At 42.5% G+C, this 17,157-nt stretch overlaps 1 protein-coding gene across 3 annotated transcripts in view; it reads right to left on the reverse strand.

Annotated features, from left to right (window-relative positions):
- LOC134337716 (multiple epidermal growth factor-like domains protein 6) overlaps positions 1-6,500 on the reverse strand; it is a 456,826-nt gene extending 450,326 nt beyond the window's left edge. For all 3 annotated transcript variants that reach the window (XM_063032924.1, XM_063032923.1, XM_063032922.1), the window contains exon 1: positions 5,980-6,500. In XM_063032924.1, the coding sequence (XP_062888994.1) occupies positions 5,980-6,062 (83 nt within the window). In that variant the 5' untranslated portion in view covers positions 6,063-6,500. The remainder of the gene's footprint in view (positions 1-5,979) is intronic.
- Positions 6,501-17,157: the final 10,657 nt, after the last annotated feature.

Consider the following 17,157-nt stretch of genomic DNA (forward strand, 5'->3'; position numbering starts at 1 on the left):
AGAAGAGGTAAGAGGCTAGAGGCTATTATGAGAAACAGAAGAGGAAAGGGAGAGGGGAAAAATTATCAAAAGGAGAAATTGACGTTCATGCCATCAGGCTGGAGGCTACCTAGATGGAATATGAGGTGTTGATCCTCCACCCTGCGTGTAGCTCCATCTTGGCAAAATACTTGGCCACGGATTGACATGCCAGAAAGGGGAATGGGGATATGAATTAAAATGGTTGGCCACTGGGAAGTTCTGCTTTTGGTGGATAGAGCAGCAGAGATGCTCAACAAAGCAGTCCCCCAATTTACATCAGGTCTCACCAGTGTAGAGGAGGCTGCAGTCAGGAGCACTGCATACAACAGGCTACCCCAAAAAATTCAGCTGAAGCGTTGCCTCACCTGGAGCCCTGTATGGAGGTAATTGGGCAGGTGTAGCATTTCTGTCATTTGCAGGAGTATGTGCCAGGAGGGAGATTAGTAGGGAGGGATGAATGGACACTGGAAGTGATCCCTGTGGAAAGCAGGGTCTGGGGAGTAAAGATATGTTTGGTGGTAGAGTCCTATTGAAGGTGGCTGAAGTTGCGGAGAGTGAGAGTTGGACGCAGAGGCTCATGGGGTAGTAGGCAAGGACAAGAGGAACTCTATCCCTGTTAAGGTGGTGGGAAGATGGATTGAGCGCAGATGTCTGAGAAATGGAGGCGATGTAGGTGAGGGCAGCATCAATGGTGAAGGAAGGGAAACATTGTTCCTTGAAGGAAGAGGACATCGCCAATGTCCTGGAAAGGCTTTCTAATGATGGGGTATTTCAGGAGAAACTACTCTAAGAGTGGTCAGAATGTAGAACTTACTATCACGGAGAGTAGTTACGGTGAGCACACAGTTCTAGGTAACTAGTTAGGGGCATGAATTATAATAATATATTCAGAGAGAGAGTTGAAAAGAATTAGGATATCGTATGTTTAGCATCAATATAGCCAGGAACCAGATGGGCTCAACGTCAACTATCAAATGCAAAATAATATATTTTTAATCACCATCAACATTAAGGTTCTAGGGATCAGAGTCCGTAGTAGAAAACCCAGTGACACAACCAAACTCAGCCCTTGTTTCTTGGCCGAGCTTTGACTGGCTGGTCCAGCTAGCTTGGAACTCACCAGCTGCTCCTTAATTTTCAGCTTGAAGTGTGGCTGCCTGTGAAAGTTAGGGGGATGTTGGCAGAGTCTGGGAAGGCATGTGAAAAGTCTTGACCAAACTTGTTAATTGTGAAATGGGAGTGGAAGGATGAGGGTTGTGAATTAGACTCTCTTGCATTGAACTATCTCGGAAATTGACGGAATAAACGGAACCAGCAGACATGCAGAGGAAAGATGACTTGTACCAGTGTACATTCATGCAAGAGATTTCTGTGGGAGAATAAATTAAACTTTTGAGTATTTAGCATCTTAACTTGCCTAAATTATTTCCTATATCTTGCACTCATCTTTCAGAAACCTTAGGTTAAAAAATCTTTCCTGTTTTCTTGAAATTATACTTCAAGAGTAGGTGACAGAAACTTTCTCTCCAAACCACCACCATTCCACACACAGCAAGTTGGCTCAGCAACTCAATATACAAGATATTAAGGAAGCAACTGTTGCAATTCCATTATTATTGCTTGTGTGATTGAAGATTAAATTTTAAAAGTTACAGAAATTACATAGAAAGAGGTTCATTAGGCATGACTTCCTATTCAGCAATTTTAAACTGATCTTCTGAGAGACCCCACACACACACACAATTCAGCACCCAAAATACACCACTCCTTCACCATTTAGTACAAGCAGGTTCAACCAATTATATTTTGAAATGGTTCCCCGTTTTCCAAAACCATTCTTCTCCAAAAATCATATACTCAATCTCCCCCATTTGCTACCATATTCCTCCTCAAGTATGGCAAGCAAAAATGTACAGAATACTCCAAAAACAGTCCAAGCAATGTTTTGTACAGTTGCAACATGACATCTCAACTCAGATAATCAGTGCCATTTTCAAGCAGCTGTGGTACTTGCATCTTGATGTCTCTCTTTACGTTAATGCTCCTAGAGGTCTCTGGCCACTCTTTCTTGCTAGAATTTGACTTCCCAAAATGCATTCCCTCACACATTTGGCCCATTCTCTCTTTGGTAACATCCATCAATATCAAATCAGTTTCCATTGCTGCACTAGTCACATCCATTTGTATCACAACTACAAATTCCTGCTTCATCTTAAAGATGGGTGTTTAAAATCTACCCCTGCTCCCACATTGTCAATAGCACACCCCCTCATGATAATTTACACTCTCCTCTCCTGCCGGTGGTGATTCTTACTGCGACTTCATTATCCAAATGCCAGGCCTGCCAAACAGGTGCTCTAAAATTCAGTCCAGCATTATATTCTTCCATCTCTCAGCACAATTCCATTGTTCCAGCAGTCTACCTACAAGTGACGTATTTCATACAGATTTCACATAAATGATGTGATGGCCCACCTACCTATAGGTGTAGAAAGAAAAAAACATGTTGAAAATAATTTACACCATCATCTCATTGCTGGCATTGTACTTATTGCCAGAAGTGGAGGGCGCAGATTTAAAGTGACGGGGGGGGGAGAGAGATAAGAGAGGGGGCAACACAGTAGCATAGTGGTTAGCACAACATGTAACACTCTGGACAATCTGGGCTCAATTCCCGCTGCTGCATGTAATGAGTTTGCATGTTCTCCCCATGATCTCACGGGTTCCCCCCCCCCCCACAGTCCAAAGACGTACCAGTTGGTAGGTTAATTAGTCATTGTAAATTGGCCCATAATTAGGCAAGGATTAAATCGGGGGATTGCTGGGCAGTGTGGCTTTAAGGGCTGGAAAGACCTGTTTCACGCTGCATCTCTAAACAAATAAAACCTGAAGGATAAATTTTTCCACCCAGAGTTGTCAACATATGGAATGAAATGCCAAAGAAATTGGTTGAGGTAGGTGCCTCAACTCTGAACTGATTCTACAACCTACGGATTCACTTTCAAGGACTCTATAACTCACGTTCTCAGTATTATTTACTGTACTTATCTACATAATTAATTTGCAAAGTTTGTCTTCTTTTGCACATTGGTTGTTAATCAGTCATTTGTGTGTAGCTTTTCATTGATGCTATTGTATTTTTATTGTGAATGCCTGCAAGAAAATGAATCTCAAGGTAGTATATGGTGATATATACATACTTAGAGATAATAAATTTACCTTGAACTTTTTCCACATTTAAGTGTTTGTGCAGGTACATGGATAGAAGAGATTTAGACCAGGGGTTTTCCAACCTTAATTTATGCCATAGACCAATACCATTAAGCAAGGGGTCCATGGACCCCGCCTGAGAACTCGAATCTAGAAGGATATGGGCCAAAACAATGGCAAATGGTACTAGATTAGATAGGAATCTTGGTCAGTATTGACCAGTTGTTCCAAAGAGCATGTCCCCATGCTGTAAGGCTCTTATCAAACAAAATTACTTCGATCAAGATTTCTATACAAACTCTGTTGATCAGGACAATCAAGAAGTTTGGATGCTGAAACCTGAGCTTTTTGATAAGGTATGTCATGAGCGAGGAACATGGTTACAAAGTAAGCAGCCAGTCATCTAAAACTGAGGTACAAAGAGGTTTCTTCTCTGGTAGGGTAGTGAATCCCTGGAACTATCCGCCCACAAGGGTAATCATTAGATATAGACATGAGAAAGTCTGCAGATGCAGGGAATCCAAAGCAACACACACAATATGCTGGAGGTACTCAGCAGGTCAGGCAGCACCTATGTCAACGTCTCAGGTCCATAACCTATATTGAAGGTGTAGTTAGATAAATATTTGAAGGGTCAAAGAACCGGTCTCCTCTCTTCACAGATGCTGCCTGTTCGGATGCGTATTTTCAGGGTTTTCTGTTTTTACAACAGCCAGAGACTAGTCCTCTCTTTCACATCACAGATACAAACCCTGACTGATGCTCAGTTCTATACTGCCGCTTGGCCCCGATGAAGGGTCTCAGCCCAAAACGCCAACGCTTTATTCCTTTCCATAGATACTGCATGACCAGAGTTCCCCTAGCATTTTGTGTTTGTTATCCAGGTATGCAAGCTCACCTGGTGCTCATCCTGCATATCGAAGCTCAGGTATATAACCGGTCTGATGTTAATTTCCTACACCATGGCTCAGGTTATACAGCAATTTAATATTTAATCCCATTAATCACAATCCATAAACAGCAATGTCACAATGACTAGATAATTTGTTTTGTTTAATGTTTAGGTTGAGGCATAGATTTTGCCCAGCTCCTCGATTTCCGCTGCACTTTGTGTCAGAAAATCGAAAATTAACCCAGATTCACTTCAGTTTCGGGGTCAGTTTATTTCTTCTAGGTTTGAAAGGTGGAATCTCCGTCGGATTCCCAAAGCTGTTGGCAGCAGCAATGAGGGACCGCGGGCGGCACGGTAGCCTGGTGGTTAGCACAATTCTTTACAGTGCCGTTGACCCGGGTTCAATTCCCGCCGCTGCCTGCAAGGAGTTTTTACATTCTCCCCGTGACCCACTGGTTTCCTCCGTCAGCTCCCACAGTCTGAACACACCAACTCTCCCAGTTGGTGGGTTAATTACTCATTGTAAAATGTCCCGTGATGAGGCTAGGATTAAATCGGGGGATCGGTGGCGCGGCTCCAAGAGCTAGAGGGGCCAGTTCTGCGTTGCATCACAATAAATAACTAAATTTGCACATTCACGCATTTTACTAACGAAATGCAATAAATATTGAGTTAATCAGGTAACGAATAAGACTCTGAAATTGTTTGGAATGAGCAAAGCAAAGTATCAGTTATTACCACTGCATTGGTGGTACAGTACTTCCAGCGGATCTGTCCAGGGTCTCTATGCAATCAGGTTTAAACATCCCAGTGCCTCCCTGGCCCCCATAAATGTGTGTACTTATGAGGTATAAATTCACAGAATCAATAAGACCGTAAGGCACAAGAGCAGAATTAGGCCATTCAGACCATCGGATTTACTCCACCATTCAATCACGGCAGATTTATTCTCCCTCTCAACCCCATGCTCCTGTCTTATCCCAGTAACCTTTGAGACCCTTACTAATCAAGAACCTATCAACCTCTGCTTGAAATATATCTGTTTTTATTTATAATGAAAAACATGTCTATCCAGTTGTCAGTGTGCAAAAAGGACAGCCTACCCCAGTAAGACTTTGAAATAGACACCAGTCAGTGTTGAATTAATTGGTCTTATTCAGGATTAAAACAAGAATACCACATTTGGGCTAACACCCCTAAGTAATGAAAAAGCGTGTTGGTGGAGGAGGCGGGCCAGTTCTTGATTGCCCTGATGCAGCTAGAGTTTAACTGTGATGATCCTTCCTTAGTCTAACATCCCACCTGAACTCACCGATGTTTGTGGTGAGTGCAAGAGCGAGGCCTCAAGAGCCGTACGTACGAGGGAGAGGCAAAAACAACCGAAACCAAATGCCGTATGTTAAATATGGAATTGCAGATACCTGCTATGACTCTCTGTACTGCTTCTACAAGAGAAAATTAATGAATTCACCGCTACGTAAAAAGTTACAAAATATTTGATTCACTTGACAAAAGTTACACAAAGGGAAATCACCTCAAAGAGCGAGCACTCACATAATGGATTCCCACCGCGAATTATTTTAGAAAGCTATCGAACTTTCTCAAAAACGTCAGGAGGTATTGGCGAATTTCAACAGAATCGAACCCATCTATTCTTCGATTCCACCTTAAGGGCGGCTCTCTTAACCAGACAGTGCTGCCGGTCCAACAGGCAATTAACAGACTACTGTTTACGGAAACAACCAGCGTCCGAGCTGTCCAGCCGAAAAAAAACATTCATAGTAAAAGTCGCAGAAATCCTAAGATATGCTTTCACGATCCTTAACTACTGCCAAGTTTTAAAACGCGATACTTACATGTGGGTTTGCACTATTCCCAGGTTAATAGCAGAGGTCACAACGAGGAACAGCAAACAAATGTTTGCTGACACTTGATACATTTTGTTGGCGGATAGTTTAAGGCACCTGTGTTAAATGTCGTTAAGGGTCCCGATTCCTTCCTCAAAACTTACAAAACTTCCCCAAAAGACACACGAAAAAGGAAGTATTAATTGGTCCTTCGCGTGAACTCCCCTGCTGTTCGGACTGGCATCTTTTCAGCAAATCCAAAACTTCCTTAAGTGCTGATTTTCTCTAAAGTCCAGTTGTAATTGAAACAGGAATTAAGAGTCAAGAGTGATTATTTTACAAGTCCGTCCTTCTCACGTTAGTTGTGGGAGTGCATTTAACCTGAAACGCCTCGTGTTAACCAGCTGTTCGGGAGGATGGAGAATGTTCCCAAGCCTCTGCTCGGTTCAGGGAGGACACAGAAACATCATTCACACGCGTTCTTGTTCTGGTGTTCGGGAGAACCCGGCGCTGCTGCAGCACCAGTCACATCACCGTTGAAGTGCACCCAGTCCTTCCATCTGCATCCTCCCGGGGGTGGAGTTTCAGACGGGACACACCCATTCCAAACACAGCTAACCCCACCCCTTTCACCCAGCACTAAACCGTGCCAGAATACTGTGGCAAAGAGCGGGGGGTAATTCAGTTCCAAAGCTATTTTCTTTCAAACAATCTATGGTTCAAGGCTGCTAGGCAAACTATGTGTTTAAGAAATCGCAGAGAAACGGGAGATTATAAACACCTCAAACGATGTTATAAATATAAATGTTTCTAAATATACTCCATCACGAACCCCTTCAGCCGAGCGCCATCGTGGCTTTTCTATTTTTCCCGCCTTTCGCCCCCTATAAATACCCAAGTCTTTTCTCTTCCCCCAGACGACCCCTTTTTCCACGTTAACAAGATGATCATCTCCAACGCTTTAAACCAGGTTGAATTATCCACCTGAATGGTTAGCTTTTTTCATGTCCTGCCTGCTGAATATTTCTAGCACTTTACGTTGATTCTGGAGAATTCCAGCATCCTGGATGCTTTGCTTGTGGCCTGGAGATTTTTGTTTTACCGAGAACAAAGTAAATTGAAAAGTGGTTGAGAAGTGTGCGTCTGAGTGGAGCTCCTTTATGTGACCGAGTCCTGCGAGAAGGCAAGGTGTATTTTGCTGGGGAATTGTTAAACGCGCAACTGGGTGAAGGCAGAATGGATGCCACCGAAAGCTGGGCGGCAGCTTATCTTCCCGAACTCCAGCTGGGATCATAGATCATGTCACCAAGATTGCTGCCGAGCACGGGGCAAACGGGGGTCCCAGGCCCCCTGAATCTATGCGAAGTACAGTTTCATGAGATGCCCGCCACCCTCCGGCGATCTATTCACTCAACGGGAGTCCCGTTGCAAGTTCCGTCCTGTCTTCGCGGAACAACATCTGTCCTTTCATAGAATGCCAATCGAAACTTACTGGCAGCTGCCAGACGCGGGTACAACCACAACGTTTAAAAAAGGCATTTGATAAACAGAAGAGGTTCTGCAGATGTTAAAAATCTTGAGCAGAACGCTGAAGACAGAAAGAAAACAAACAAGACGTGGCCGAAAATGGCGAGCAGTATCATAAAAGTTCCCGCCACCCTGCTTAAGGACTGTTCGTCCCAATCCCACCAAGGGGTTTGGCAGCATCCAGGCCAGGGCCACTATACTCAAAAACAGTTACTTCCCCTAAACTGTCAGGTTGATCAACACCTCCACCATTAACTCACCCCATCACCCCTCTACCACCATAACATCCACCTCATCCTCTCCTCTCCACACCCCCTGCACGCCCTTCATCCCCCCCCCCACGCACTGCATTCCTCACCTCATACCTGCATTGACACAGTCACTGTCCTACTGTGTTTTCATAGGCCCTGCTACTACCTAGAGGCTTCCTCTTGCCAAACGTGGCTTTGTCACCTTATCACTTCCTGTCAGAGTCACCTTATGTACAGATACTCCTGCACCAAGCATCACTTCACTTAGAAACAGTCTGTGTTTATAATCTAACCTTGTGGCCACACTCAAACAGCTTCTTGTACATTGTGTTCGATAGGATTGTTTTTATATTTATATTTATTGTGTTTTTTTTGTGCTGCATCAGATCTGGAGTAACAATCATTTCGTTCTCCTTTACACTGGTGTACCAAAGATTGGCAATAAACGATCCTGGGTACTGAAGATGTGTTCCTGCAGCATTTTGTGTGTTTAAAGCATTTTGGATAATTCTGGTTCGAGTTTAAGTATCATCCAACCATTCATGAACACCCATGAATACAGCAAAATGAAACAACATTCCTCTGAGGCCAAGGTGCAAAACACAATACCAACAGTCACACAAAGCACAAAGCACAACTAGCACATATCAGATAGCAAGTAATCATAGTCATATAAAAATATACATACAGTGTGTGTATATGCTTGTGTGTGTGTGTGTGTATATATATAGAGAGAGAGAGAGAGAGAAATATATTTAAGGTAAATTTATATATATATATATATATATATATATATAGAAACGTAGAAAATCTACAGCACATTAAACATATTACAGGCCCTTCAGCCCACAATATTGTGCTGACCATGTAACCTACTCTAGAAGCTGCCTAGAATTTCCCTACCGCATAGCCCTCTATTTTTCTAAGCTCCGGTACTATATACACACACATACAGACAGACAGGAACTCCATAGTCCAGGGGATTCCCAACCTTTTTTATGCCAGGGACCCTGATCGTTAGCCAAGGTTTCCGTGAACGCCAGGTTGGGAACCCCTGATGGACAGGGGTAGAGATAAATGAAATTTGCCTAGATAAGCAAGATGATTAGTACAGAATAGGGGGCCACAAAGGACTCATTCTTGTGATGTGCAATAGTATGAATCAAGGAATCGATGAACAACAAAAGTTCCTGGTAATTATGTAGCTCCTTCCATGGTTTAGGAATAACCCAGAGTCCCATTTTTCTTTCTGAAGTGCCACAATGTAGAATTAATTTGGTAAATATGCCTTCCAGAGGTATCTTTAACATTCACCTTTCTCAGCTCAATCCTGGCTGAGTCATTTGACACATCTCCACGCTGGTGGGATCTCGCCGAAGACAAGAGAGAGAATCTGATTTAAAACGAAAACAGTAAACTGGAATGCAACTTTGCCAGATGAATCCAAAGCTGAGTCGGAGATCTAATCATTTTTATATAAACAAAAAAATCCCTACAAGTGGTTAGACTACTTGTTGCGAAACCCAAAAACTTCCCTGCCTGTGTTGTGGAATCACAAAACCCAGTGCAGATGTGTTCATTCAGTCTGTTGGCTGGGTCAAGCCAATTCCCAAAATTCCACTTCCACCGCACCACCAATCCAAAAGCAGCAAACTTACAGCTCAGCAGCAGCACACAGTGTATGTCCAGAACCCTGGTAAATCATTCAGTTACAGTGCAATTGATATTTTTGCACAGACGGGCTGAGCACTGATATCGCCCCCGCTGTCAGACAAAGGAGCAAGTACGTTCTCCCCATGACCATGTGGGTTTCCTCAGGGTGCTCCAGTTTCCTCCCACATTCCAAAGATGTACAGGCTGGTGGGTGAATTGGTCAGATGGATGTAATTGAGGGATATGAGTTCATATGGGCCTGTTACCGTGATGGGATTTAAAGTCAGAACTCTGGCTTCTGGCCCAGTAACTTCATCTATGTGCTACTGGACACGGTAATTTAACCCATTTAATTGCTATTTGTGCCAGCATGTCTATCATCTTTCCAACACTACAACAATGACAATACTTCAAGAATGCTTTAATTGCCGTTTTAGAACAGTAAGAGTTATTTTTTTCCTGCAGACAATAGGAGTACCAAGCCCGCAACATTCAAAGCACACCATCAGTGGAAAATTGTTCTGTTATTCAGTTCAAAGTTGTCAGCTTTCATTGAAATCCAATACATCTGCTGTCTTACGGTTTTCAGAGCCCAGATGGTGTTAGCAGGACGGTTACAGTATGACCAAAATAGGTCCAGTTAAACCACATCCTCAGGCTATTGACTATAGAGAGATACTTACCTCAAGATTATTCATCACTAAGCATGCAGGACTTCTTCAAGCACAGTGGTCCTGATCTCTGAGCCCTGCCTTCTCCCTAATGCTTTTTTTTCCTAAAAAGGAAACAATTTCCTAAAGGAGGGAGAAGAAGATGGTGGCGCGACACAGCACGCACGGCCATTCCGAATGAATATGGATTATATGTAACTAGGGGCCGTGCACAATCCGGATTTGATGGAGACAGCCGTGAGAAGCACAGAGGAACATATGGAGTAACTTCTGAAATGCCTGCTTCTCTGCCGCTGCTACTGTGCGATCGAGAATCTCCGGAGGGGAAGGCCCCAAATCCTCGGCTTTGCCTATTGCCTGTTGCCGGGGCCGGGGTCGAAATGCTCGGCAGAGATGGTGCTCGGTGCTCAGTGTCGAAGAGGTGGTCGGAGGCTTGGAGTTTTCAGACGGAGTCGGAGTCGGACTGTGGTCGGATGCTTCCAGGATGCTGCATCGGCAAGTTTGCGGTGCTGGAGGTTTACCGTCTGCGTGAGATGATGGGACTTTCAAGAGACTTTGGGACTTTTACTGTGCCATGGGCTGTTCTTATCAAATTACAGTATTGCTTTGCACTGTTGTAACTATATGTTATAATTATGTGTTTTTTTTTAGTTTTTAAGTCAGTTTGTCATGTGTTTTCGTGATATCATTCTGGAAAAACATTGTATCACTTCTTAATGCATGTATTACTAAATGACAATAAAAGGGGACTGCATGTCCTCATAATCATAACAATTGTCAATTTTCTTTATAGGATTTAGCTCAGCACAACTCTACAGCTATAAATATATGTGTATATCTAGTCAACACCAAACCCCTTCCTCACCACTCCATTTCTCTTTAGATTGAGCTGTTCCAACCAGGGAAGCCACCATTTAATCCAGCTTGCATCAAGTTAACTGAGCTCAGGTGGGACAACAACCCTGTGAATTGTAGCTGGGTATGAAACAGGGGTGGAAGAGGAACTAAGAGAGGGAAGAACACAGAGCAAGAACAGTACAGGCCCTTTGTGCCATGTGTTGCGCTAACCTATATAAACCAACTCCGTGATAAATCTCATACTCTACCACCAATACCCCCACGCACATACCACTCTCTGTGTCGAAAATACCTCTGTCATCTCCCCTAATTTTTCTTCTACTCACCTTAAACAGATATCTTCTGGTATTGGCCATTGGCAGTAGATGGAGTATATTCTGCCTGGGACAAGGTGCTATCTATCCACTCTGGTTGTTCCCTTCATCGTCTTACACTCCTCTATCATGTCACCTCTCATCCTCCTCCGCTCCAAAGAGAAAAGCCCTAGCTCGCTCAACCTTTCTTCATAAGACATGTTCTCAATTCCTGCCAGCATCCTGGCAAATCTCCTCTGCACCCTCTCTCAACCTTCCACATTCTTCCTTTAATAAGGCAAGCAGAACTGAACTTAATACTCTAAGGTGGTCTGAGCAGACTTTTACTGAGCTGCAATATAATCTTATGGGCTGGACTCAACTCCCTGACTAATGAAGGCCAGCACACCATATGTCTTCTTAATGATCCTTTCAATTTGCACAGCAAATTTGAAGGATCTATTAACCTGGACCCCAAAGTTATCCACACTGCTGTGAATCCTGCTCTTAACCTTCAAGTATTCTGCCTTCAAGTTTGATCATCCAAAGTGTATCACTTCACTCTTCTCCATTTGCCATTTCTCAGCTCAGCTCTACGTCCTGCATTTCATTGTAACCTACAACAGCCTTCTACACTATCCACAGCACCATTAATCTTCGTGTTATCTGCAATCTTACCAAGCCACGCTTCCACTTCTTCATTCAAGTCACTTATAAGTATCACACAGAGTAGGGGTTCCAGACAAGCCCCTGTGAAACACCACTAGTCATAGACCTCCAGGCAAAATTAGTTCCTTATACTACCACCTTCTGCCTTCTGTGGGTAAGCCAATGCAGTCAAGTTTTCATGGATCAGTATAGGTTAAAAGATTTGACCCATAGTCCTGATGCTGTTCTCCTGCTGGAAATAACGTTGGCTTCAGTGGTGAATAAATGGTTAACACTCATTGTCAAGAATGGTTAATCGTAGACCAGTAATTTTAAACCTGTACCCTAACGAGAATCAATATCGAAGGATAAGAAAACGATCAAAATTAAGGGCTCTGGCAGTGGAGGCAAAACTATTTCCTTCCTAAATATATGAAAATATTTTGACCTAAATTATTCACTAATGTTATTTACTGGGGGAACATTTTTGAAAATATTAGCTATCAGAATAGAGTAAATGCATTGTGGAATTGCATTTGTATAAACTGAACAATAAAAGGCATAAATTAATGATGGCCTGCCAAACGGTTTCAGGCCAAAACGTCAACTGTACTTTTTTCCATCGATGCTGCCTGGCGTGCTGAGTTCCTCCAGCATTTTGTGTGTGTTGCCATTTCCAGCATCCACAGATTTTCTCTTGTTTGTAAATTAATAATGGCCTTTTTTCTTTGGAAACCTCATTCACTGGTGCATCAGTGTCTCGATGGCAATGTGTTCCCAAACAATTACACCTGACAAATTGCAGTCTGGGGCAGACAGTAGCCAAGGTCCTGATTAGGGCTTTTAACTGAACTGCAGACCACTGACCAATGTGTAGGCACCAGCAGAAACCCGTAGATGCGTGGGAAACAAGTCTGCAAGTAAACCACCTGGAGTTTATAAACACAAGGTATCCAGCAGATGCTGGAAATCCAGAGTAACACACACACACACACACAAAATGCTGGAGGAACTCAGCGGGTCAGGCAGCATCTCTGGAAAGTAATAAAGAGTCAATATTATGGGCCGAGCCCTAACGAAGGGTCCCTGAAATGGCGACTCTTTATTTCTTTCCACAGATGCAACCTGACCTGCTGAGTTCTTCCACCTGGAATTTAACCACCCAGCCCCATCCATTCCCACCTGCCACAGCCAGTTAAAAATCCATCAAATTGTGAGAAGAGCAAGTGATAGCATTAAAGTACTGAACAGATACTAACTTGCCTTTCTACAGCTCTCCTGAAAGAAGGTGTCTTACAACTGATTGTGAGAAAAGTGTGGAACATATCTGGATGAATTTAAATGATCAGGAATATTAATAAACTCACCATAGCCATAAATTGACCTAGCTTAATGTCTTGCACACTGTTGCAGTGTTCAGCGGAAAGATTTATAGCGAAAACACTGAAATCTGGGACCTAGAAGTGACTAAAAATGGGCACACAGTATAGACACAGTTTGTATTTGAACTTATTCCAATTCTGCTCAGGAGCTCTGAGACCTAACAGTAAGGTATTATTAGAGTATACGTGTATTATAAAAGCATATTAACCTCCTGTTTGTATTTGCTGTGTCAGCTGTAAAATCTTATATCCACTTTGTTAATCATGACTACACAGCTAAGATTCAAAAATTATTTTGACTGTATTTTTAAAAATCTTTTTACTTGATATTGTAATAGTCAGTTCTTCTGAATCGTGTCGAGAAATTTACCAGCATATGTCAAACTGGCCCATCCCCAACCCACTCAGAGCCTATTATCCCTGGTTCCACCTTCAAGACAGGCAAAAAGAAAACTAAAATAATGTGTGAAACGTTTATAGTCCAAATGAAAAAATAAAGTACCGGTAGATGAATTCCCTGCATTCATCTCTTCTTCTGTCTTCTCATTTGTTTCCTTCTCTTTCAGTATGAAAATTTGCACTAATTGTTGTAAAATTCAAAAGAACATTTTTTTCCAGTTGAAGAGTATTGAATATCCTTCTCTTTTCAAAAGAGGAAATTAACCGGAATTTGCCTTTCCCTAAGAAAATTCTTCACTGTTGTGCCGCGGTTTTGATGTTTGATCGGGATTTGCTGCCCCCTAGTGTCATTATAGATTGGCATCAACAGTCTGTTGAGAAGCTGTTAAAAAATTAGAGCAGCGATCATCATTATTTTTCAAGAAACCACTTTGGTAAAAAAAAATCTTCCATGTGAGAGGAGCCACATTAACAACTGCATTAAAAGATCGTTTTCTATGTGATTTGCTCTCTTTTTCTCTCTGTCTTGTACTTATTCCCTCTATTTCACATTCCACTTCATTTTAAATGCTTCTGTGCCTGTCCCCAATCTCTGTTTTTGATATTCTCCCTTTCTCTCTCTCCCTCCTCAGTCACTCTCATGTCCTTTCTTGCTATTCTTCATTTCTTGACCTCTTCCTTTCTCTCCTTCTCTGGTATAGGCATGACAGTGGCCATATTTCATTAGGAGTTTGAAGACACTTGGCATATCACTAAAGATACTCGCAAATTTCTACAGAGGTACTGTGGAGAGCATTCTAACTGGCTGCATCACCATCTGGTATGGGGGTGGGGAAACTGCACGAGATCAGAAAGAAGCTGCAGAATGTTGTAAAGTCAGCCAGCTCCATCATTGGCACTTGCCTCCCCAGCGCCGAGGACACCTTCAAAAGACAATGATTCAAAAAGGTGGCATCCATTATTAAGGACCCCCATCACCCAGGACATGCCCTCTTCTCATTGCTACCATCAAGGAGAAGGTACAGGAGCCTGAAGACATACACTCAACATTTCATAAAAAGCTTCTTCCCTTCTGCAATCAGTGGACAAACAACACCTTACTATTTTTTCGCAAACACGAGGAAATCTGCAGATGCTGGAATTTCAAGCAACACACATAAAAGTAGCAGGCCAGGCAGCATCTCTAGGAAGAGGTACAGTCGACGTTTCGGGCCGAGACCCTTCGTCAGGACTAACTGAAAGAAGACCTAGTAAGAGATTTGAAAGTGAAACTAATTTTTCCTCTTTTTGTACTACTTAAACCTGATTCTGATCCAGTCTTCCCCCTTCACCACTCTTATCTGCCTCTGAAGCTGAAAAGGACTAACATTTACTTTTTCTTCCCCTTTCAGGTCATTATTACTTGGCTGCTTGCAGGATCTCGTTGTGCAAACAATGGTCGAGGATTTCTTTGAGAAGTCAACGTTATGAAGGATGGTCAGTCTAGATTTTCGGCTGGATTCCAGAATAGGCTCCAGATGCATTGGTACCTCAGTACTGTGCAAAACTCTTAGGCATGTATATATTTAGCTCAGGTGCCTAAGATTTTTTTTCATAGTACTGTAGTAATTTTATATATTGCACTGTATTGCTGCAAAAAAAAACAAAATTCATGATGTATGTGAGTGACGATAAACCTGATTCTGATATGGGTCTCTTTTGTGGACTGAGAGTGGGTAGGGGGCAGGGAGAGGGGAATCATGGTTGAGTAAAGGGGAAGGGAGAGGGGAGAGAGCAGGAAGCACCAGAGAGATATCCTGTAATGATCAATAAACCAATTGTTTGGAAACAAATTACCTTACCTGGCATCTCAGGTCTGGGTGTGTCTGCACCTACACCACCCTTCCCACTCCTGACACCTGCCACCTATCCCACACCCCTCAGGTGGTGCTCTACCCTTGCCATTCCCAACATCCTTTGCTCCCACCAGATTTACAAACACGCTTTCCGTTCCACATTGACAAATACAATATCGTGTAAAAGTCTGAGGCACCCTAGCTATATATATGCACCGAAGAGTTCTGCACAGTACTGCTCCTAGCATCCAGTCTTAAGTGACATGCATATTTATTGTGTGGTGAACTTTGTTTAATTGAAAGATTGGAAGAAATAGCCAGTCATTTAGAAAATTGTAATTCGATCCAACCCAAGTTAATAGGGTTTTATCAAAGGATAATCTCATTTGACAAATTTGCTCAGATTCTTTGAAGATATAACATATAGAGTTGATGGATGGGAACTGAAGATGTCACATATTTGAATCTGCAGAAGGCATTCCATAAGATAACAAATAAAAGACTCATGACTCTGGCAGAAAATGTTTTGCCTTGTGTCTGTCTTAAATGGAGGACCATTATTCTTAAAAAGTGACTACTATTCTAAATTTTCTCATAGATGGAAACATCCTCTTCTTATCCATCCTTTGAAGGTCTTTCAGAATATTATGTTTCAATTGAATTACCTCTTAGTGGATTGTCTTCCTCTGAAGACAATCTGCCCGGTCCAGTTAACATTCTCTGAATTGCTTCCAGTTCGCGAGCATCCTTCCTTAAATAAGGAAAATAACATTGTACTTGGAACTTCATGGTATTTGGGTGTACATGTATATGGGCTTCAAAGGTTATGAGGAGAAGGCACAGACTAGACTTGATGGGCCAAATAACTTAATTCTGCTTCTGTCTTATGGTCTTGTAGATGACAAGATGATGCCAGTGCTCATCGGTGACGTTCTGTGAGCTAAAGAAAATTGTTCCAAACTCTGGTTGAAAACCCTAGTTTGGTGGTCATTGATTGAATCTGTTACAGTTACTAGTCTATAGATCTGTTGAGTATCTTGCCCACAAGAAAATGAATCTCCGGGTTGTATATAGTGACATATATGTACTTCGATAATAACATTTACTTTGAACTTTGAAGTTAAGATGTGGTTTTACCATTGCCTTACGTAACTAAACCAAACTGTGGTATACATACTTGGTATCAGACCTCAAAATTAAATGCAAATAATAGGAACATTCCATTAGTTTTAAGTATCTACATTATTCTGTAGCCTTCTTATTATGTCCTCTTATACTTATGTCAACAGCAAATTTGGCAATGAAATCCCCAGTATCTTTATACAGCTTGGAGAGGGACCTTCAGCCCACATTGTCCATGCTACAGTCAAGTACCCATCTATCCTTTTGCATCCCATAACTCTTCCCCTGTCCCAATCCCAGCTAATTTTTCTACCACCCAACTACAGTAGGGGCTGCTTATACTGGAGTTGACTAACCTGCCACCTTTACCATGCGGGAGGAAACTGAAGGATCATGTGATCACAGCCTAGTGATTAGCACAACACTTTACAGTACCAGCCACTGAGGTTCAATTCCCACCACTGTCTGCAAGGAGTTTGTACATTCTCAATGTGACCACATGGGTTTCCTCCGGGTGCTCTGGTTTCCTCCCACTTTCCCGGTTGGTA

Source organism: Mobula hypostoma, chromosome 25 (genome assembly GCF_963921235.1).
Source record: "Mobula hypostoma chromosome 25, sMobHyp1.1, whole genome shotgun sequence".
NCBI lineage: Eukaryota > Metazoa > Chordata > Chondrichthyes > Myliobatiformes > Myliobatidae > Mobula > Mobula hypostoma.